This window comes from Maylandia zebra, linkage group LG23 (assembly GCF_041146795.1).
Source record: "Maylandia zebra isolate NMK-2024a linkage group LG23, Mzebra_GT3a, whole genome shotgun sequence".
Taxonomy (NCBI): domain Eukaryota; kingdom Metazoa; phylum Chordata; class Actinopteri; order Cichliformes; family Cichlidae; genus Maylandia; species Maylandia zebra.
The window spans coordinates 39,672,302-39,695,742 of record NC_135188.1 but is presented as its reverse complement, the minus strand read 5'-3'; the positions used below and the strand labels follow the sequence as shown (position 1 = coordinate 39,695,742).

General features: G+C 41.4%; 2 protein-coding genes across 16 annotated transcripts in view; one reads left to right on the top strand and one right to left on the bottom strand.

The window, feature by feature from the left end:
- Nucleotides 1-23,441, top strand: part of LOC101469939 (peripheral plasma membrane protein CASK) — a 50,433-nt gene that overhangs the window by 10,979 nt on the left and 16,013 nt on the right. For 13 of the 15 annotated variants that reach the window (XM_076880585.1, XM_076880584.1, XM_076880590.1 and 10 more), the window contains exons 2-11: nucleotides 7,343-7,455; nucleotides 12,006-12,111; nucleotides 13,681-13,758; nucleotides 13,893-13,965; nucleotides 18,807-18,909; nucleotides 19,595-19,770; nucleotides 20,352-20,474; nucleotides 20,846-20,929; nucleotides 21,153-21,252; nucleotides 22,162-22,179. In XM_076880585.1, coding sequence (XP_076736700.1) covers nucleotides 7,343-7,455; nucleotides 12,006-12,111; nucleotides 13,681-13,758; nucleotides 13,893-13,965; nucleotides 18,807-18,909; nucleotides 19,595-19,770; nucleotides 20,352-20,474; nucleotides 20,846-20,929; nucleotides 21,153-21,252; nucleotides 22,162-22,179 — 974 coding nt within the window. The remainder of the gene's footprint in view (nucleotides 1-7,342; nucleotides 7,456-12,005; nucleotides 12,112-13,680; nucleotides 13,759-13,892; nucleotides 13,966-18,806; nucleotides 18,910-19,594; nucleotides 19,771-20,351; nucleotides 20,475-20,845; nucleotides 20,930-21,152; nucleotides 21,253-22,161; nucleotides 22,180-23,441) is intronic. The other 2 variants (XM_076880587.1, XM_004552621.6) reach the window with 1 other exon arrangement.
- Nucleotides 15,004-17,476, bottom strand: LOC101469656 (putative G-protein coupled receptor 34). The gene is made up of 2 exons (XM_004552618.4): nucleotides 17,143-17,476; nucleotides 15,004-16,665 (listed from the first exon to the last, which is right to left on the bottom strand). Exon 2 carries the CDS (start codon nucleotides 16,634-16,636, stop codon nucleotides 15,362-15,364), a length of 1,275 nt encoding a protein of 424 aa, XP_004552675.2. The 5' UTR covers nucleotides 16,637-16,665; nucleotides 17,143-17,476; the 3' UTR covers nucleotides 15,004-15,361.

Sequence of the window (23,441 nt, the reverse complement as noted above, 5' to 3'; positions counted from 1 at the left end):
GGAAGACGTGATCAAAGGGCCACGAGTCAGACACGAACCCGGGCCGGCCGCTCTCAGCTATATGGCCTGTAGTCGCCTGCTTAACACACTGAGCTAAACCCACGCCCTACGTTTTGTCTTTTTGACACTCATATTAAGCCCCTTTTCCATTACTACCTGCTCAGGTCGACTCGCCATGGTTCACCACGGTTTTAAAGGTTTTCCCTTAGGTCATGGTACCTGGTACCAGGTACTATTTTAGTACCTGTTGGCCGGAGTTCCAGACTGCAGCTAACCAATTATATGGTCAGTGGCATCACTGAATGAGTCATGAGAGTATCTCATTCATGAAAATCAAAACTGTCATTTTTGACACCCGGGCAATGAGGGAAATGGCTACAAAAACACCGTGGTCCCAGAGTCTGACGAAAAGCCACAGACAGAGCAGCAGGTATATCATCGCCTCGACGTACACCATTATTGTCGTGTCGCATACTAATTATGCCATGGGACACTCTGCTGCGTTGCTATGATGACGGAGTGTCCCACCAACTGTAGGTGGTACATGAATTTAATGGAAAACCGCTTGATCCGAGTCGAGCCTTGGTGAGATGAGTAGGTAGTAATGGAAATGAAGCTTTAGAGAGGTGTTACCTAGAGCTGCTTGATTTAGGTAAACACCAAAGTGTTACTTTGCTCATTAACTGTAATCTTCATTGTTTAACACAATTATAAAAATTATTGTTAAGAAATACATCATACATTTGCCTGATTTATTGGTATGCCGGTCTTAATTTCATGCATAATATCAGTTTTATTTCAGTTACCATCACACTGATGATAGATTGGCTGTAAAGGAAAAGGTGTGTGCTCTATTTATAACACAGAAAATCTTCCAAAGAAAAATGACTGCAAACAAACTAATAATTTTGACCATACTATCTGGATTCTGTGGCATTGAAAAGCCAGACTTATAATTAATATCTGTTTAATCACCTAGGCTTCTAGTGATTTTTGGAAACTGGTTAGCATTGTCTGCACAATTAGGTTGTATTTAAGATGCTATTCTTGATATTATGTTTCCTTCTGTTTGTAAATGGGATAATGGAGACTGCCTATTCACATGGAAAACTCAGGGTTCAAGTGCCGACACTGGCAACCATGCACTGCAGCGGCCTATGCAAGACTTTGCTGCAGTTCCTGCTGGGATCAATAAGGCATCACATTACAGCGTCATCTTGCTTTTGTGGAGGAAACATTTCTAGAGAGTTTTTTTTTGTGTGTTTGTTTGTTTGTTTTTGTTTGCCATTACAAAATCTTTTCTGCAATCTGCATAATGGGATATTTTTGCTAGATTGTAGCACGGCACATAAACTTTACCACACTATCTATACACAGTATGTTGTTTTCATTCACTAGGGCACTTGTGGTCTCAACTTTCCTTTCCATGTGTAGTATATGCCCACACACAGATCAATAGTTGTGAATGGATGGTGCGAAGTTGAAGCTTTCTTTCAGACTACAAGACCAGACTCTACAGGGAGGTTTAAACAATCTTGGATCCTCTTCTGGCTTATGTAAAAGAGAGGATTTTCTGCCAAAGCTTTCAAGCCTCCTGAGGGTATGTGCGCTCTGAATTTCAGTTTGCAACCGGGTTGCTAATTTCCCTGCACATATTCAAAGGGTTGTTTTCCTGATTTGCATAAAGAAGCAGCTCTGGATTACTGCTCCTCAGACGTACACAGACTATCCTTGACAGAGCTCTGAACTTTGTTGAACTTGTTAAATTAAAAGCTTTGGATTTAAGCTCAGTTTGGGCAGTAGGGCAAATAGTTGTTGAAGAATTAGTTTTGTGGAATCACTATAATGAACTTGCGTTTTCTCACTTTCAAGTGCACATCTGTTTAGAAATTATGAATAGAGTTCTGTGCATGCGTAGGAGTCAATGCAGAGAATCACAATATATTTTGTATTTGATTCCACGTTTTTGAGCTTCCAATTATGTTTCTGCTATCACTGTTGAGCTAACCATTGTGAATCATTAAAGAAGGTTATGGGGTGATGGTGAGATTCCATGCATGCAGTGAATGTTTAGAAAATGGCTAAGCTGTGTGTCTCTAATAATGTTTACTAGGACGAGAGCAGATGATGATAAGTTTAAGTGTCTATTATGTTAAAAGTCAACACTGTCCAGCACCAGTTAGCACCCATCTGATAAACTCTGAGACTGAGACTTATGCTAGCTTCTTACCACAGGTAAAAAGTCAAAATGCTGTTCTAAGCAGTAGTGGTCATGTGGAGTCTGCAGCTTACAGATGTGTCCTGCCTCTGCTTTAGAGAGAGGAAAGAGAATCATCTGAGAAGATATTTCACTCATGGCCAGTATGAATGTTAAAAATGCTCCTAACATCGTTTCTTGGATTTACACAAAGCAGAGAGTTGAAATGAGCCAAAGAGCAGTCTGCAAAGACTGCCACTTCGAGCTAATGTTTGATGACTGCTGCTGTCGGATGTGAGCCATGTGTGGGAGTTTTGTATGAGCCCACTTAGCACAGCTGCGGTGATGTCAGTATGGCATGCGGCCTCACCGCTTCCCAGCATACACACGTCTGTGTTTCTGTCTTTGTGAGGACACAGAGTAAACCCACAGTAACACTGAGCGCCACCAAATTCTATCCTTGAATCTAATCCTGATCTTAAATGTTAGGTCAAATCTGAGCCTCTGAGTAGCTTTTTTGGTGTGTTGGAAAGCAGGTACCAGCCATAATGTCCTCACAGAGGAGATCTAAAACTCGAAATGGTCCTCACAAAGATGAATTTATAAGTACATATGCAATTTATGTCTTTTATAGTTACTTGGGCTCTTATAATGCCTCTGTAATGGCTCATGAATATGGTTGAATGGTCATTTAATTTTTTCTTCATGCCAAATGAGATGAATTACATTCTAATTTATCAAATTAATTGGCAGTCCCAGCCCCCTCTCTCACACAACATGTAAAAATGGCCTAATTCAGGGGCTAATTCTCCATGCAGATTCTTGCATTTAAAGCCAAGATTACAAATGAGGTTGATGCATAAAATGGGGCCGATTCACCCTATCCCACATCATTGCTTAATGGTGGTAATGACTGTTATTGAAATACACTAGACCAGTGCCAAAATAGCCTTACCCTCACTGAATCATTTGTGCCCCCGTGGTTATAGTCTCTCACTGAAGTTGCCTAAACCTTCATCAGTCAGTTGCAGATCTGGAACCAGAGACCACCTGATTAGGTTACAACCATTGTGGAGAAAAAATGGGATTTTTTTTTTTTTTCCACCATAGTAGCTAAATTCAAGGGTGCTACGGCATGGGCATGTATGTCATGGTAAGTTTGGGCATGTTTGCTGGTGTTGGAACTTGAACCCTGAGTTTTCCGTGTGAACAGCTGTCTCCACAATCCCATTTACAAACAGAAGGAAACTTAATACTAAGAATGGCATCTTAAATACAACCAGTTTCTGAAATCACTAAAGAGGCCTAGATGATTAAACAGATTTTAATTACAATTTTGACTTTTCCACGCTTCAGAATCACGCTAGTGTGGTAAAAATTAATAGTTTGTTTGCAGTCATTTCTCTTAGGAAGATTTGGTGTGTTATAAATAGAGCACACGCCTTTTTCTTCACAGCAGTGCTTTTTTCACATTGGCCAATCTATCATCAATGTAATGGCAGTTGTAAAACTGATATCATGCATGAAATTAAGACCGGCATACCAATAAATCTGGCAAATGCATGATGTATTTGTTAACAATAATTTGAATAATTGCATTAAACAATGACGATTACAGTTAATGAGCAAAATAACCCTTTGGTGTTTACCTAAATCAAGCAGCTCTAGGTAACACCTCTCTAACACAATGTCAAAGAGACAACACGTAAACCACAACAAAGGCAGACTCTACGGCCTGCTGTTTCTACAGAAAGTCTTAAACCATGAAGAGTTGTGCCTGATGAAGTAGTGACTCAATACAAAATTACCCTGTGGGTTGAAGCTACAACGGTGGTCAGAAGTTTAAAAACACATGCCATGGGCATGAATGTCGTGGTAATTTGGGGCTTATAGTAATTTCTTTGAACTGTTCCTTTTCTAGTCTTGATTGATTGTTCAGCATACATCTTTAATGACTTCAAAAACACAAGAGTTGGATGCACAAGTTAGAATTTACTTTGTGTGTGGATTAGAGAAAATCCAGTGTCAAAAGTATAAATACAGGATACAGAAACCCCCACTAGTATTTGCTTAAATGCCTCTTAACAAGTTACACATCGAACAGATGCTTTCAGTGACAGTCAACAAACTTCTAGCATAATTCTGGCTGGATATTTGACCACTCTTCTTGACAGAGTTAGTAGAGTTTATTTAAATTGGTTGAATTCCTGGCTTATAAGCATAGATAAATTACATGCATACATTTCAATGGGGTGGAGATTGGGGCTTTGGGAAGGGCATTGTCCCTTAGCAAATGACAATGCGTTTAGTGCCAAGCTTTTTACTAAAATACCAACCTATGCATCTGAAAAATTAAGGCTACATGGGGGATACAGGAAGTGCAGGGAGTTTTCTTTCCCACTGTTGCCGATTGCCTACTCATAATGAGTCATCTGATTGTTGTTTTCTCTGTGTTACTGCAGGTCTTTAAAGCGCCTTGAGACAACGGAAGTTTTTATTTGACGCTATATAAATAAAAACTGATTTTTGTGCTGGTGTAAACAGCAAGCGTTTGAATGGATTGAGAAATGGCTATTGTAGTATGTTAATTAGCCATGTGCTTGTGTGGCTTGCTTGTTTATCCTCATTAGTCATGTGGGGCTATTGTCTGACATTAATTTCAGGTGAAAGCTTGCTTTAAAGACTAAGCTGGATATGAATAATGAGCCAATCATGTGATCATTCATGGAGAATAATCACAGAGAGAATTGCTGCAGCAGACAGACAGACACTCAAAGTAAAAACGATACCCATCTCGCTTTCACAGCTGGTTAAGATTGCAGGGTTGGAACAGGGGTGTCAGAAGTCCCATCAAGCACTCAAGCAGCAACCCACACCTCCCACTTCCTAATGGGTAAACACAGCTGTTTCAGCACATCAACCCAAGGGCAAAGGTCGCTGAGACTGTCAGATCATCAACTGGATTCCTGCGCACCCTGATGAGAAGAGTGTTTTAAGAGTTCTCTTGGCTCACAGTGTGCACATGCTGCCTGCATTTGTACGGGTTGGTCTTTACAAACTAACGTGAGAGCAAATACAGGTGCAGCTGCCATGCTCTGCACAGGAAGGGCATCGTCGGGCAACTTCATTCACTGATTCAGCTAAAGCAGTACCTGGTAACAGCTACCAATCAGGGCTTCATCAGATAGGTGTTGCTGTGGATGTGTGTGTAAGAGTGTGTGAGTGAGCAGAAGTGTTTCCACCACTGAGGATTGCAGACCCGGAAGATGTAGAGACAGCTGTACCACAGCGGGGGTATGTGTGCGTCTGTAACTCTCAGTGGGCCCGGAGACAGAAAATATGCATGTCTTTACTTTCAGTGTCTGTTTTTACACAAAATGTTCCAGTTCCTACACGAACGTAACCTGCTGCTCGTATGATCTCATCAGGAAAGCCGACAGGTGTCTAGGGTTACACCAATGTGTACACACTATAAAAGCAGTGTGTGTTGTGATGGTGGAAGCAAAATGACAGAAATGATGTAATTGTTCAAATACTTAAGGTTTTAATTTTTAATTATTTTTTTAAAACCTATTATTATAATGATCTGTTCCCCAACTTCTCCTACATGTGTTGATCAATGTGGATGAAATTACTATATAAGCTGCCTAGGGTACCAGGATTATCAGCATATGTATAGCTTTGGGAATCATTTTTATAATATTCAAATCCTTACAATTTCTATAAATGTGAAGTAGCTTATCTCGAAATGAACTGCAACATCTCGAGTACATTCCTACAGCAAAGATTTTTTTTCTTCTTTTCCTTAAGACAGGTTGTAATCTGGATTGCAAAAGTAATAGATTATCTATGTTTTGTTGTTTACATAGCATCTTATTAAAAAAACAAAACAAAAAAGAAAACCTGGCCAGCCAAGTACATTGAGCAGTTTGTTTGTTCCGTCCAGCAATGCTGTGATTCATTTCACAACTGGTAAATTAACGTGCTTTTACTTTGAAAGTTCCTGTCTCATGTCTCCCTTTAGTCAGGGTGGTCTGCTGTTGGGATAGTTTTGGATATCATTTAGTGATCCTTCTCTTCTTCCACTCTCAATTAAACATCAAATAAACTTCACAGCGTGGCAGGAGATAGCAGTGTCGTTTCTTTGAGAGCCGCTGCTTGCTGAAGAGGCCACTTTGAGCAGAACTTGCAGCATTTGGAGAGCTGCTTGTGTTATGCTTACTTATTAGAGGCAGCTGTATGTGGCATGCATGTATTTTCAAATTCTTTCAAACTGTTGGTTCATTATAATCTTATATTTATTTTATATTGTGATTAAACCATGAGAAAGAAGAGTAGGCTCTTTATACAGGTTCCTCTTAATAAGCTATTTAAACCCCTTGCAAAAGTGTGTTTTGTTTCTCCTTCTCGTTCTTGTCCTCGCTATATCAGTACTTGATTAATTTGAGCACTTTTGACTGAGAAGTTATCAGGTGTACACTTTAACTTGTGTGCTACCACGCATACCACTAGAAAGGTCATGCAGGATATGAATTTCTCAGCATTAGTTTGCTGATAATTCTGTAGAGGCTTAACGCGTATGTAGGCAGATTGTTGAGTGAACAAATTTGTCATTTGAAATCTAAATTTTGCCCCGCATATTATTTATTTATTTGACTGCTTTTTTCATATTAAATTGAAAATCTCAAGAAATGCTGTTCAAATCAGGAAATCTTGTCTTACTGCACATGTCAAGCTCCAAAGCAGCTATAAGAGGAAACACAAATTTGCAATATCTGCCACCTCCTTTCCCCCAAAATAAACTGTGTAGGGTAGGTCTCCCTAGCACAGGTCTCTATAATAAAGCTTTTATTTTAGCTTTTACAGCTGCGCTGCACCACACCGCTCTGTAATTCCCACTGGCACGAGCATGGAGACTACGAAGCGTAGCTAACCACCCACTGTAAATCCAGAATATTCCCAGAAACAACACTATGTCTGCCCACTGCCCAAGACTAGTGTGTGCCCATCATTATGTGTACATAGGTTTATGGCAGGCGCTCACTGAACTCAGGAGTCATGAAGTGAATGAAAGAAACGCATGCAGACGCTTGTGTTTGTGTCTGTAGGTATCTGTGACTAACTTTAAACCTTTTTGTATTGCAGGGGTCCCTTCAGCGTGGTGAGGCGCTGCATCAACAGGGACACCGGCCAGCAGTTTGCTGTAAAGATTGTTGATGTGGCCAGCTTTACCTCCAGCCCTGGCCTCAGCACAGAAGGTGAGAAGCACAGCAGACCTGGATTGATCTGGGGCTGGCAGGTCACGTGTGCTGGTTTTTCACTTAAGGCACCAGATGGAAGGGGTTAACATAACCAGGGCAAGAGAGCGTCGCTATAGAGATTATTCAAGGATCCGCACTCTTTAACAGACCTAGAAGAGCTGTGTTCTGTGTTATGGGACCCCCCATGTTCTTGTGGGTTAAAACAAATATTGGGATTAAACTGCAAATGGAGGTTGGCTCACACATCAAACACTATGGCACTCACAGAGTGCATAATGGCCTCTCACACATAAATAAACAGGCCATAATGTTGCATACACTGCACCCAGATGAGTAATATCTTGGAACTGCATGTGCCGTGTGTTGGTTTAGGGTGTGATAGGCTCACATTTTGTGAGATACTCCATGCATGCCTTGTCTCACCATGTGGGTTTGGGTTTTGTCATGCTGTGTGTGTGTGTGTGTGTGTGTGTGTGTGTGTGTGTGTGTCAGGGTGGGGAGTGAGGGATTGAGACAAAAATCACAGGTGTGTGTGTGTTGGTGGTAGTATTGGCATTCACTATGGGCCATCTGTGATGCCCCAGCCAGAGATTATTCTGGCAGCCAATAACAGCAGGAAAAGGAAATGACCCGAGGGAGGAGACAGAGGAAAAATCGGAGTGTTACACCAAGGTTTCCCAAACCAGAACTTACACCCAGGTTATTTTTGTGCTAATTGTATTCATCTGAAAACATAAACCACCCACATTTAAGAGTTTCTCTTACCTCAGAAATATTTCAAAGCATCTTTTTTATTTTTTAAATCTCTTGAGTCACTTCACACATGCTTCACCATGTGGTCGCTTTCACCAGGAATGGCACAAAAATGAACAGACTTCCAAATGTGATGATAGGGATGTCGAATTCTTCCAATACGTTAAAGGTTGGGGCTTTGGCGCATGACTTGTTACAGAGGCTCTCGTGTCACATGATGCATTTCTAGGAATGCCAACAATATTACATTGTATGCTTTTTCATATTGCGATAAACAGAGAGCAGCTCATTTCACAAATGTGGGGATTTACTGTGCTAGGCAGCAAGAGATCGAATCCGTAGCAGATATTGAGGGGAGGGTTTTAAGGGCTGTGGGTGGTTAATACTGTTAGATAGACGTCGGTATCAATAACAATTTAAAACAGCTTCAGAGTATAAAATCATTTAAAGCACATTCAGAAGGCTGCGTGATAATTGTCCTTTTTTTATTCTGTTAAAAGGTGCCGTACCATTGGAAAGCCTGTTTGTTTGGCCTTAAATGGTGCTGCATCTGTAAGAAAAACACATTTGTGGGTTGAGCAGCAGAGTTGAGTTTGTGGGTTGCGCCCATGAAAAAAAAACAAATCTGGTCTTTCCTCTAAGATGACAACGCTCACCCTCACAGAGCGGGGTTTATCAGAGATTGCTTCCAGGATTTGGGATTTGGGAGTGGAGAGGATGGAAAGGCCTGCCTGCAGTCCTGATGTTTGACTGTTGGAGAATGGTATGCGTCCCACAGCAGTGTGTGAGCGGAGGACCAGCATAAAAATAAATAAAAAATAATATTGTTAAATAAAGAAATTGTTAAAATGCCAACATACCTTGTTTGCAATAAATGGCAGCAAACAACACAGTAGCAGAATCAGGTATAAAGCACTGATAGAAAAGATTTGATGTTTTTCATGGGCGCACATACTAACTTTTTTTTTTTTTTTTTTTTTTTTAAATCATGCAGTCTGTCAAATGTTATACAATTCCAGAGTTTTCTGGTGTTTTTGCTTAATTAGACTTGAACTGTTAATTCATTATTCAAGCTTTGCAGAGTAATTTTGTCACTCAGTTAATTAGTTAATTGATCATTGCGTTGCTATAAATGTTCAGGCTTTTACAGACCTGGTGATTATCAGTTGTTATCAGTGTGAGGATGAGGGTTATACATTTGCCTGTTTGTCTATGTGGGTTACCATATAAAACAAATTACATAAACATTTGTTTGGATCATGGGACCAAGCGCCCTACAAGAAAACCAGTCAGGCTAAGGTGAGCCCCCAAAGAGTCGATCACAGTAAAAGTTTCACCTTAAATTTGGTAAACCTAAGCATTTTTTAAAAACTTTTTTTAATCTGCAAGTCGGCCACTCGGAGTGGCAATGTGAAAAACTGGAGTGCAGCCAGAGTGATTTCATGAGACCACATACCTTAGCTTATTAAGAAAGACTCCGTGTCAGCATAAATCCGAGTGAAAAGGAGACAGAGCTGCAGGCTGGGCTGAGCTTCGAGCTAACGCAACAAATATTTGGATTTCTATACAAATATATTTCTGTGCGAAACACGTGAGAGAGGTGGAATGAATAAAAGATGAATACGATAATTAAGAGTCTGGAGTATTGAGTAAAAGACAGATGTAGATGGCTCGCAATGACCATAAAAACTTACAGGTATTGAATTGTTGGGGGGGAAATACAGTAGTTCAATTTGCAGTATTATTTGTTAGACATGTTAAATATTGAAAAAGTCATTTATCAGAAGTGAAGACAAAGTAACACTTGGCGAATGGGCAAGCCTAAATGACTTCTTAGTGTGATTTCTGTACATTAGCTTTATATGATAGTTAGAATATCAGGAGATGGTGTGGCAACATGGTCCTGCAGTCTTCAAAGTGCAATTTATTAGCATGACATGACAAAGGCTAAGCGAGGCCTGCTTTGGAAAAGGCCCAGTGGACGGCATCAGCTTCATTCAGAGCGTTCCAGGCCTCTCTGGCTCCATCAGCCGTTTCCTCGTTGGACAGTGGGCAGCATTGTTAAGTTCAAGAATTGCTACTCGATGAGACGGGCAAGAGATCGGTGTGAAAAGGGCGAGAAGGAGGAAATGATGGAAGCAAAGGGAGAGCAGAATAGGGGGCTCTGTAGTGGGGACTCTGTCGGTTCTCTGTATTGCATAATGATAGTGGTCACGACACAAAGAGAGCACACACTCACACACACAAAGATCAGTAGACTTACAGATGGGGAGCGGAGTGTGTAAATGAGCTTTTTATGGACTGAGAAGCCCAACAGGAGCACATTATGTCTGTCAGCTCGCCTCAGCAGTCTGCATCTCTGTCGTTACCTCATGTCCTGCCAGTTGTCTGTCAGTCTATTAGACAACGTGTCTTTGCTCTTCTCACAAGAGAGAAGTCTGTCCTCTAATCGTAGGCGTGTTTTCCATCCAGGCAGTCAAAACATAAGAAATCCCCACAGTCATGTTGCAATTGTTTCTGCAGATCTGTATTAGTCATGATGTTGATGACAGTGATCCAGATGTGCATTCTTTCTGGTAGAGACCAGCTTGTTGATCAGTTAGTCTGTAGTCTATATATCAAGAAGAGGATGCCTGGCAAATTAAATGCTCTGCAGCTCCCCCTAGTGTTGAGTTAGTCATGTGGCAGGCAGTCTGCTGAGGTATGAAAAGAGCAGTCAGGTATTTCTATGTTTCTCTGTCGTTTACTGCATTTAAACATAAAGGATCTAAATGTTTTATAGGGTGAGTATAGTATAGAGGGAGATGTGTTTCACAATGCAAACCTTTAGGTTGAAGGAAAATTTATCCTATAGTACTGAGTGCATAAAGTCCATCAGTAGGCGGAAAGGTAGTCGGGATACTCCCCTCATCTTCCCTTCAGATATCACTGATAAAGCAGGACTTGAACGTTACTAGGACCAAAAATCACATGCTTTATAATGCCCTCATGAAAAAGGTTCAGGATACCAAATTGTAAATGAAATAGGTATAATTTATTTAGTGCCATAATTGGTAAAATTGTAAACTAATGTTTGCATCTGTCTGTTATCTTACATGATGTGTTTCCCTCGCTTGTCCAAGGTAAATTTCTCCCAGGACACAATAAAAGCTAATCTGATATTGAAAGTTTGCAATACCTGAATGAAAAGCTTCAGTTTTTGTATAAGCAAACTTTGTATGCTCATTTCCAACTCTGTGTTTAAATTGTTGGACTCTTAACAGGGCAGCTTCGCCTGATTCAGTTGAAAATAAACTTTTTTTCCTTTTATCCTGCAGCTCCTCAGTCAACCTGTTTTAGCTCTTTTAGCTTTCCTCTCCTCCCTTTAATTGGATGCGTCTCACAAACAGAAGGTCTGTGGGCGGGCTGCCGTGCTCACAAGCTGAACCTTGTGCATGAGATGATGATATTGGGGATCCAATCCACTCCCACTGACATCACCTAGAGCTAAGAGCCGGGGGGAAAAGACCTTTTAGAGCAGTCTGAAGACTCACTTGCATATATGCTGTCAGCTTCATTTGAAACTTTTTCCATTTTAAGTATAGACATCCAGCACTGGAGCTGTAAATAGATGTCAGAAAATAAGGAAAAGCATTTTAGGTGTACTTTAAAGTCTACGAAGCAGTAACACGACTCTTGGCATACATTTAAATATTAGCACTTTACCTCACAACCTGGAAGTATAATTAGACTGGATGAAATCCAAAGTGTTCGATGTGTCTCACCATACCCCATGTTGAATTTCTTTCTCACAGATCTGAAGCGAGAGGCGAGCATCTGCCACATGCTGAAACACCCCCACATCGTGGAGCTGCTGGAGACTTACAGCTCCGATGGCATGCTCTACATGGTCTTTGAATTGTAAGTGTGTCGCGCACACAGTTCACATTCCCATCCAATTTTAGGTTTGGATTTTGTATGTTTTATGTATGGCAGCTTTTCTCTTATAAACTACCGTCACCACCGCACTAGGCAAACAGTTACCAACTAATTTTATCAGCACTAGGCAGATGGCTGTTACTGGTAATTTCACACCCCCTTGTTTTTGTGGTTTCAGACTTCTTGGTCTCTTTGACGAGAAAAAGGAAAAAAAAAGTGTGATATTTGAAGATATCGCTAGGCCAGCGCAATATGTAATCATAAGTATAATAGTGTACAGTTCCTGATTTCTTACATTTTTGCATCTTTTAACACTTGCATGTTTCAAACAAATAATTTAATTTAAGGGGGGGGGAAGAAAAGCTATGTAAACCTACTTGGGCCCCTGTGGAAAAGTAATTTCCTTCCTTGTTAAATCATGAATTAACTGTGATTAACTATGTTTTTGTAATTCAGTTTCAGTACTCACACCAAGACCTGATTACTGCCAGAAATCACTTAAATAGAACTTGTCTGACAAAATGAAGTAGGGTTTAAAAAAATCTCTCAAAAAGCATCATTCAACGATCTAAAGACACGGCTGAGACACAAAGTCACTGACATTTATCAATCTGGAAAGGGTTACAAAAGCCACTTCTTAGGCTTTGGGCCTCCAGCGAACCACAATGACAGCCATTATCCATAAATGGAATGAGACGCTAGCCTACCAGAATGACTCCAAGAGTGCACCACTCATCAAGGAGGTCACTAAAGACCCCAGAATAACATCTAAAAAACACAAGGTTTGAGTCCTGTTACATCTGATGTACAACTAACAACATTTTATAAAAAGATCATCATAGCAACAGGCAAACATGGTGGTGGTAGTGTGATGCTCTGGGGCTGTGTTGCTGCTGTGATTGATGGAACCATGAATTCTGCTCTCTACTGCAAAATCCTGAAGGAGAACGTACGACCATCAGTTCATGTCGTGAAGCTCAAGAGCGCTTTTAATTATGATGAAACAGATCCAAAACACAGCAGCTAGTCCACCTCTGATTAGCTTATTTGAAGATAAAAAACAAAGGTTTTGGAGTGGCCTTGGCAAAGTCCAGACTTAAATCTGATGGCATGACCTTAAACAGCCTGTTCATGCTTGAAAACCCTCCAGTGTGGCTGAATTAAAACACTTCTATAAAGAAGAGTGGGCCAAAATTCCTTTCCTTTCTCACACAGGGCCAACTGCATTCTGGATTTACTTGGGTTATCTTTGGCTAATATTAAAATTTGTTTGATGAGCTGAAACATTCAAGTGTGACAAATATGCAAAAAAGAAATCCGGGAGGAGGCAAATACTTTTTACAGCACTATACATGAGAAGTGTTTGAAGGAAAAATAATTTATTGTATCGGCTGTTATTTTTTTTTTGTCTTTCATCTGATTATTGAAATGATTCAAATGTAGCCTGAATCTAAACCAAATCTAAATCTATACTAATAAAGAGTTCTCAGCTGACTCATTACTAAACAGATCATTTCATACCCACCCTAAACCTTTCTTCCTTTTTTCTAGTATGGACGGTGCAGACCTGTGTTTTGAAATCGTGAAGCGAGCTGATGCTGGGTTTGTGTACAGCGAAGCAGTGGCCAGGTAGGGGACACAGTCTGCGAAGTGTGGGCTTCACATTTTCAAATATTATTAAAGCCTGAAATACACAACATCTCTGTGCACGCTCTAAATGATGCGCCCCCCCCCCCTTCTGTTTCTGCTTTCTGTCCCTCCAGCCACTACATGAGGCAGATTCTGGAGGCGCTTCGATACTGCCATGACAACAATGTGATTCACCGTGATGTAAAGGTGAGCTTTCGTGCAGTCAAGCTAGTGAAACCACAGAACATGTTCCATGACTCGCAAAGGACAACCTATTAAATATATTTATCACACCAGAAGTGTATACTGCACAGTGTTACTGCCTTCCTGTGAAGACGCTGTCTTCACTGCTTGTGGGAAGGCAAATGCTAAAAGCGACCCACGCTTTACCCGAAAGTTTCCCTTGATATCCGCTTTTAATATTAAGTTTAGTTACTCTGTGGTTTTTAGAATAAACCACCATGAGGCCTCTTTTTTTTTTCCTTTAGGCAAACCAACACCTCAGCAAGCGTCAGTGTTAGCTGTAGCATACAGCGGTAAAATAAATATTGAACACCAATTTTAGTAAAGTTGTGAGTAAATACATTTCTAAATGTGCTATTAATATGAAGTTTTGACCAGATGTCACCTTTAGAAATATATTTACTTAAATACTTGGGGATCTACGGCTGTAAATAAATCAACTGTGTGGATTTATTAGGCATTCCTAGAGCAAAATCAGAATCCCCCAGTATTTCCAACAGGATTAACCCTCAAACACAGGTGTCCGACACTACTAGACCATATGGAGCAGTGCTGAACCAGGCCCTTGATCCCATCTGAGCCATTTGACCACACAGGGCTCAAAGCTGTCAGCAGCAGAACCAGTGCAAGCGCTGATCATCATGGTGGGTCAAAGCTGGCTTTCGTTTGCTTCTTGTAAGAGCAGACTATTGAGCTCAAGCAAAGCAAAAGGCTTAAAGGACGAAATAGGTTATTGTCCATTCCAGCCACTTTTTTTTCTTCAAAATTAAAACAAATTTGGGGTAAATAAACGATTATCTTACATGAGCAGACTCACTGCGATTAATCTGCATGATTCACACTTAATAAATAAAATTATATTAGTTTTTCTTTCACTGGATCCAGAGTTAAGATCCACAGTCAAAGCATTTAACGCAATAGGAAACCTGAGCTCCTACATACTCTGACCTCATTGTTTGAAACACTGGTTGTTGTTAGAGGATCCACCACTGTAACAGTATAGGTATGCCAATATAATGTGCTCTGTGCTGAAAGAGTGTGAAAAGAGAAAAGTTAGTTCTCTATTAAAGTCTACAGCAATTTATTTTTTCTCCATAAAACTTTTTTTTTAATACTGAAAATTCTTGACATTCACTCACACACACACATTTCATATCATCATTAGTCTTGTAAATGTAAATTTTTAAAGACATGGCTGATGCTGTAGTACGTCTTCAGACATAAATCTGTTGTCTTTAACCAATAATGGAAATTGGTTCAAAATCCATCTCTGACAGTGGTTCATGTACGGGGGCATAATTTGTTAGAACCGAAGCTGTCAATGGAAATGCTTTACTCCGATTTTTTTTTCCTCCTGTGATCACTGTTGGCCAGTAGGTGGAAGCGTAGTCACTCTTGTGCAGCGGAGGTTAGAGTTGATGACACACATACTGGTTCTGGGGGTGAGTGACTGAGTGTTTACACCGAGGTTGGGTACAACCACAGGGACAGACGGCCGTCTGAAATCCATGGTGGAGCTGTTGGATGTCACGTCATTCAGGAAGAGAAGCCGGTGGCCGAGTCTGCGTCCGAGTGCTTGGAGGGCAGCTTTGCGCACCGAGCCCGATAACAGAAAGTACATGACAGGATCCAAGCAACTGTTAAAGGCTGAGAATAACAACATCACCTCATTGGTCCAGTCCATGATTTGCATGTAATTACAGGATAGGCTTGAGCTCAATTGGGAGGAGATGTAGAAGGGGCGAAAGGCGTGGTAGGGCCCGAAGCAGATGGTGAAGAGAAAGAGGACAAAGAAGGACTTCTTTGCAGTTCTCCTGTATTTCTGTGCGTTAGGTAGGTCCGGCTTGTCCCGTGACACCTGCTGCAGCCGTGAGGCAATCTTGGCATAGGAAACCACGAGGATGATGAAGATGAACCAGAACATCACCACCAGCCCTGCGTTGATGTAGGCTTTCCAGTAGGCTTTTTGTCGCAATTTGTACTGGAAGCACTTATCGCTGTGTTCCTTATCCTCTGGTGCAGCAATCATGGGAATCGTACCCACCAGGAATGCAATCCACAGAACTCCACATGCCACCCAGCTCCACGGCTTGCTTTGCCCCCACAGCCTCAGCCTTAGGCCTCTCCGTGCTCTGCCCTTCCCCTTCAGCCTCAAGTACCTGTCCAGGCTGATGAATCCGAGTAGAAATATGCTCATGTACATGTTCATGTAAAATAGGTTTCCCACCATCTTGCAGGCCACAGGTCCCAGTACCCATTTGTTTCCATTAATATGGAAGAAGACCCTGAAGGGCAGGCATGCCAGGAAGACCAGATCAGCCACTGCACAGTTGATGAGGAACACCCGCACTGAGTTTCGGCCCGAATGCAGGAACAGGAAGACCCACAAAGCAAAGAGGTTACCCACGAGTCCAAAGATGAAGAAAAGAGAATAGACCACCGCCTGCAGAACACGGAGGCTTTCATTATTAAATGAGCAAGGCATCGGGGTTGAAGTGACAGCTGTGTAGTTTGAGGTGGAGAAAGGAGAAAGAGAAGACGGTGACATGTAGCCTGGGAGGGATGACGTGGATATAGGGAGAGAGGTGTCGAACACTGCAGAGGTTGGGAGTACCGGCCTGAAAGTCGTATTCATTGTGGCTCAGAAGTTTTAAACATCAGGACCTAAGGGGAAAAAAGGGGGGAAATCAGCTTATTTTCACTGAATAGACATACAAAGAAGCTCTTGCTGTGCAGCAAAACAAGGTGCACGGACTGAAACTGCAATTGTGTGTTTTATGAGTAATACACAGTGAGGTGAGTAATACGTAGGTTGTAGATTAAGGTCACACACAAGTAATGATCTGTGAGTTTTCCACCATCAAGTGGAAATTATAGTAATTTGTGTTGAAAAAAGGTGCGGCACCTTACAAAATTAAAGCTCTGTACACTGTGCAGCTTTTTCAAAGTTCCACTGTGATTTAGCTTTCACGGGTGGGAGCAGGAGTCATGACTAATCAGAAGTTTTATGCCTGTTTAACGCATAAATTCCAGTCCCACGGTGTTAGAGCGGAGCCAAGGGGTGCACGCTGCAGATGCAAAAGCGCTCACAGTCACTCTGACTCGTACACACAGATGTTTGGATTAAGGTGCAACACTCACCATCAATAATCCTTCCATAGAAGATCCAACACAGCTGTGAATGTGTAGGAGTGTGAGCTCACAGTAGTCCTGCATGTATTTTCCTCCGTCCATCTAATGCTGCTCCATTATCAGTCTCTTAAAGCTTTTGTTAAATGAATAAAGGTGAGTTTAATTGTTTTATGTTAAAAGAAACTAGTCCTGGCTGAGCACCGCCTTTTTGCCGTTTTCACCTCTGAAGTAATTTATCCTGCAGGCTTGTCTGTGTCACCGCTTCTGCTCTGCTCAGCTTGTCTTCAGTCTTTACTGGAAAGCTCTTTCATAGCCTCTCCTCTCTCATAGATGTGAGACGGCCCCCTCTCTCTCTCTCTCTCGCTGTCTCTCTCTCGCTGTCTCTCTCTCGCTGTCTCTCTCGTACTCTCTCTCTCTCCACCCCCCCTACAAAATTTGCAAAGAATAAGAAGACAGGAAGTGAGCCCACCACTTTTCACACTCACTATGGTTGTGCATGTCTTCTTACTGTCACAAAAAGGGACAGTAAGATGAATGTACCTGAGAGGAATACTGCATTTAACAAACATTTGATAACATTTTAAACAAATTTTATTTCCAATTTGCATCCACATCTCTGAAACCCATCATTTCATTTGTTGTCTTTTAAAAAAATTAGGTGTGCAACTTGGATTTACTATTATAAAAGAACAAATATGTGAAACTGTGATGGGAAGCAGTTTTATTACCACTGACACAGAACCCGTGATGGAAAACATGCCACGCAACACCGTCCTCGCTGCTCATCAGCCGCTGACATCATCTGATTAGTTTTCCTCGCAGAAAGCTTTGGGTCATGGCGAGTCGCCGCACTATTTGTCCAGTGAATTAGATATTAAGTAAAATGTCATAACAATTTTGATTAAGCAGTTTTTACAAGTCTACCGGTGAACGCGGTTGGCTTAATGTCCTTCTCCTTAATAAACTAGCCGTTGTAATTTAGCAGCAGCTATCACGGCACTTGGCAAATATTTTCTTACCTGCCTCTGACCTGCAGTACTAGTCCTGTGTGACTACATGGTGAAGCTTCGGTGTCACCTTTTTCACACTAGTCTAAGTACATACAGTCTCTTTCTTTGTGCTACTTCCAGGCACTTTTCAACTTGTTCTCTAATGTGTGTGTTTCTGTTGTTTTTGTATATATATTAATGTTTGCTATTGATTCCTGCTGTACGTGTCTGTCTGTATCCTGCCAAGTTTCTAAAATAAATGAATTAACCAGAATCTAAAAAGCATACTGGAGGGTTAAAAAAGGTCTCTTCAGCTTTGTGAATTACCTCCAGAGTTCTCCATTGCTCACTGCTGGAGTCAGTCAACACCGAGCTCTGTAGCACACAAAGTGTGAGACAAAAAATGTGCATCTCCTTTTGAACGCACTGTCAGATTTGTGCAAGCTCAAGTGAAACCAGGGTACACTAACCACCATTTGAACATAATGGAATCTTGCACTCTTGCACAGAGAGCAAAGCAATGCTCTGCAGTGTCTGTGCTTGTGCCTCTTTTATTTTAAAAAAAGTCAGTGTGATTTTTAAAGTCTGCTGGGACTGTCCCGCATCAGTCGGGCCCTAATTGTACCAAGTATTAGCTTGTCGTCATTTGCACTGTGCTGACGCGTGTCTTTCATTCCTGTGCAGCCTCACTGTGTGCTCCTGGCCTCAAAGGAGAACTCTGCTCCAGTGAAACTCGGAGGCTTCGGAGTGGCGATCCAGCTGGGAGAGTCTGGTTTAGTAGCCGGAGGTACAGTGAAACACTTTTCAAGGGTTTTCTTGCATTCCGTGATTACAGGTGGCCCACAAAACAAGTGTAGGTCTTCCCCCACACCTGTGGTTACCATTTATGCAGAAATGACAGCAAAGTGCACCGACTTGTTAATGAGGTAACAGACTTCACGCAGACTAATGCTTACGTATGCAGTCACCTCCATAGTCTCTTTTAAAGGTCAGGTTTTTCCCCCCTTACTGTACGTCTCACTCATGCTTACATTCTGTCCACAACCTTAATAATAATGAAATGTAATAGATTTGTTTGTTTCTTTGTAATGTTTCAATAAAAATATCCTACTTAATAAAAACTGCCACGTTATTAGAAACAGGTTTTCACTGGTTGTGGTTTAGGCTGGATTGAGCGAAATGACCAGGCAGTATTTTGGATATGAGTAAGCAGGTCTATGTGGGTCTCCTCGAGCAGCCCTAGTCTGTTCCCACAGTCCAAAGACATGCTCATTAGATGAATCACAACATGTAACTGTCTGAGCTATCCTCGCTGACTCTCTCATATTGGATTGTGAGATATTCTCCAAGCAGCAGCGCTCTAAAAAAAAGAGCACGGGACGGGCTTGTTTAAATGTGTTTTTTAAATAATAATAAAAAGTTCATCATGAAAGTGTATCAGCGTAGTGTATGAAATTTATCTCTTTCCTCAGGTCGAGTGGGCACGCCCCACTTCATGGCCCCAGAGGTGGTGAAAAGGGAGCCTTATGGCAAACCGGTAGATGTGTGGGGATGTGGAGTGATCCTCTTCATTCTGCTGTCCGGTTGCCTGCCTTTCTACGGCACCAAGGAGCGCTTGTTTGAGGCTATCATCAAAGGAAAATACAAGGTAGGCGCTAAATGCCAAAACGGCCTGTGCTTTGGCCCTGAGGCTCAGACTGAACCGTGCTGTTGTGCATGTTAGATACAAAGTTGAGGTCTTGGATTACAGGAACTGAATGCAGTGCTTTTACCACATCACTTCAGAACTTCAAATTGCGGCCTGCCTTTCCTCTCCCCCCCTGGTGTCTTCAGCTTTTCCTCTCACACAACAAGAATGTGAGAGGTGATGAATAAAGTGACTGTATCAGCAGAAAAAAAATAAGATAAAGGTCTGATGAATTATCTGCTTTCAGCACAGTATGAGTTTCCTGTTTGGTGCACTAATCTGTAGCAGATGCAGTCGCAGTGTGCAGAGTGATGGACAACACCGTTGCTATCTTCCATCAAGCTGCTGCCAAAAAAACCAAACTGTAAAACAATGAAGCAAACCACCGAAACATTTTGCACAACAGTGGGGAGAAAAATGATGTGGGTTTATTTATGAAGCATTAAATGGTGTGTAATTTGTCCTTGGATCTTTAATTACTGCCAGATTCGGCTGCCATCCTGGCTACTTCACGCGTTTCTGAATATTTCTCTGGGTTTCAGATGAACCCCCGCCAGTGGGCTCACATCTCTGAGAGCGCCAAGGACCTGGTGAGGCGCATGCTGATGCTTGACCCTGCTGAGAGAATCACTGTCTATGAGGCTCTCAACCACCCCTGGCTGAAGGCAAGATCACAAGACACACACTCACACACACATGCACATACTGCTAGCATTCAAATTAACTGAATGCAAATAAAAATACTCTCACTTCACATCTCTGCAGCTGTAGGAGGTTATTGTTGTTTGATTTCCTCTTTTTTTTTCATAATCGTCTTTACTATTTTAAAAACCCAGAAACGGGCGTGAATATTTGTTGCCTGCTGTAAATGTTTTCGCAAGCTCAAATTCACCTTTACACCACTGGCCTGACTGATGTTAACTCAAGCACACTTCCTTTTGCTCAGAACCACAGCTCTGCTTTCACATCCGTTCACTGTCTCTGTGCGAGCGCTAATGTCCTTCATCTTTATGTCTGTGATTCCCAATAAATGCAGGAGAGGGACAGGTATGCCTACAAGATCCACCTGCCCGAAACAGTTGAGCAGCTGAGAAAGTTCAACGCCAGGAGGAAGCTGAAGGTTAGCGCAGTGTTATTAGACTCAAAGAGGAAAGGTTTTGGTGTGAGAGGAAGTCTCTCCACATCCCCTCTGTGCAGATGTTTCTAATGACCCAGATTAAGCTGCTGGCAGAATTTTTACTCTCATCTCAACCTTTTAAACACTTTAAACTCTTATATATAACATCTATTTATATACGTATATTTCACTTAATATCCATGTTACCCCCTACTCTCTGTCCCAGGGTGCAGTGCTGGCTGCTGTTTCCAGCCACAAGTTTAATTCCTACTATGGTGACCCCCCTGAGGAGCTCCATGATTTCTCAGACGATCCCACCTCCTCAGGTAACTGTCAGGCAGACTTTTTCCTCTAAATGTGTTTGCAACAGGGAGACGCAGGTATTAGATTGTTTGTGTGCATGACAAAGAGCCTAAAAGAAGTGAAAAGCATGCTGCATTAATTCAAATATAACCTGAAGGACAGCGAAATGGTGTTGATTACAGTAAGGTTATTTTAATGGATGGATTAAATTATTGAAACCCTCTTTAAAAGTGTTCAGTGTGTGCATGTTGCGCAACAGAAGATGATCACAATTGCTTTCTAGCTCTGTTTGTGCTCACGTGGTTTCTATTCTGGTGTCTTTGTGAAAAGCAGCTGTCGGTGCACAGCTTCCCTGTTTAATGAACACATTTCCCAACAGCAGCCTCACTTCCCTGTCTCAGCGTTACACTTTCACTTCTGCTGTTGAGAAGACTGCAGGCCGTGCCGGCCAGAGCTGAGCAACACAACGAAACCCGACCCAGTTCTAAACGATAGAAACAGAGTGCGTTTCAGTGTCAGCTAATCAGCGGGATCAGCCTAATTAACCTGTTTTGTTTATTTATTCATTTATTTAATTATTTATTTTTCCCCCGAATTTGTGCTGTAAAAGCAGCTGCTGCAGCCGCGTGGACTCGTATGTCCGTTGTGCTGAGGCTGGCAGTCTGCTGCAGTCATGCTTCCTGGTGACTGTTTTATTTTTGCAGCTGTGTTGCTTCAGACATGTTGCTCGACTAGACGTGTTGCGTTGTAGATCCCTGCAGCAGCTCGGCAGACTTTGTCCAGATTTAGCTGCTTTTGCTGATTCTCTCTGTCTGCCGTAGCTGCGTTTTGTTTTTTGTTCTTCTCTGCAGCCGTAGTTGCTTTTAAACCTCCTCTAATCTCAGCTTCTCTTTCTTTGGTGTTGTTTTCTCCTTCTGCTGTGCTGTCTCTAGGACTGCTAGCTGCTGAAAGTACGTATACCCCCTCCTCTTACCCCCTCCACACTCATAGATTGTGGATGTGATATCACCATGACATCACTTGCTCTGTAGTTGCATTTCTCCCATGTGTTGAATGATGTGGGTATTAACCCTCCATGCCTCTGCCCCCTCTGTCTCCTCTGCTGTCCCCTCTTTAAAGAACTTATTTTGCTCTGGTGTGTGTTTATTCTGACTGCTTCCTTTTGACTTGTGAAGATGAAACACATGCATCTCCATTATTGTGGCAACGTGAAGCTTTGACAACCAGATTAAGACGTGCTGATGAGTACAGTGAGCAAAAACAAAAGTAAAGACGATAAGATGCTTGCATCCTCGGTGTCCTGACTAACAATAAGATCTTTTATCTCCACTTTTCAGAGCGAGCTGCTTTTTACTGGTGCTCACAGCTTCCTGTAAACCAATTTGTCTCCCAAATTTATGCTGGTAACTAAAGGGCACTTATTGTGCTCTAGATAGACAGATTTATTTATCTTTTTTAAACAAAGGTCATTCTTGAACTTAGATGCTGCTCTGATAGAGGTCAAGAATAAAAATATGAAATGAATAAACTAGTTCCCATTTAAATGATTACTCATTACACTATCATAGCATTTTTGACTACTTCTAGCTGCATTTGTAAACTAAACATCATTGTCTTCATGCACTAATAAATCAGCCTTTAATTGCTGTGTACAGGCCTTTACGCACCGAGCGTGTTTCGATAAAAACAACATGAAATTCAGAATTCTTTTGCATGCGTGAGCTTGTGGGAAAAAAAAAAGAAAAGAAATCCACATCAAGCAGTGATGAGCTTGTATGGATGTTTCTAAACAAGGAAAGGAAGTAGTGGTGTGCGATACTGAATATTTTGGTATCGATCCGACAACAAGTAAATACTGGCCAGTGTCGCCTATAGCGATACTTTTCGATAAATAAGGTGGATGCGTCATTGAATCGCTAAATTTCAATTAATTTTCATGACCTTAAGTGTTTTTGTGATGTTTCCTTTTTTATTATTAAATAGTTTAAACCCAGGACATAATTAGGACATAGTTTATAATTAAATAGAAAATGAATATTATCAATTTTTTATTTATTTATTTATTTTTTGAAAAATCTTAAATAAAAAGTGCTCGCAAACCAGTAAACCAATTAAAACAAGTGCTGTTGAGAAACTATAATACAAAAATGACAATTAAAATTCTCAACAACAAAAACAACTGGTGAAAATATAAATAATATGTAAACAACTT

Excerpts from the sequence above, each read along its gene's own strand:
- LOC101469656 (XM_004552618.4), bottom strand. The coding sequence starts at position 16,636 with ATGAATACGACTTTCAGGCCGGTACTCCCAACCTCTGCAGTGTTCGAC.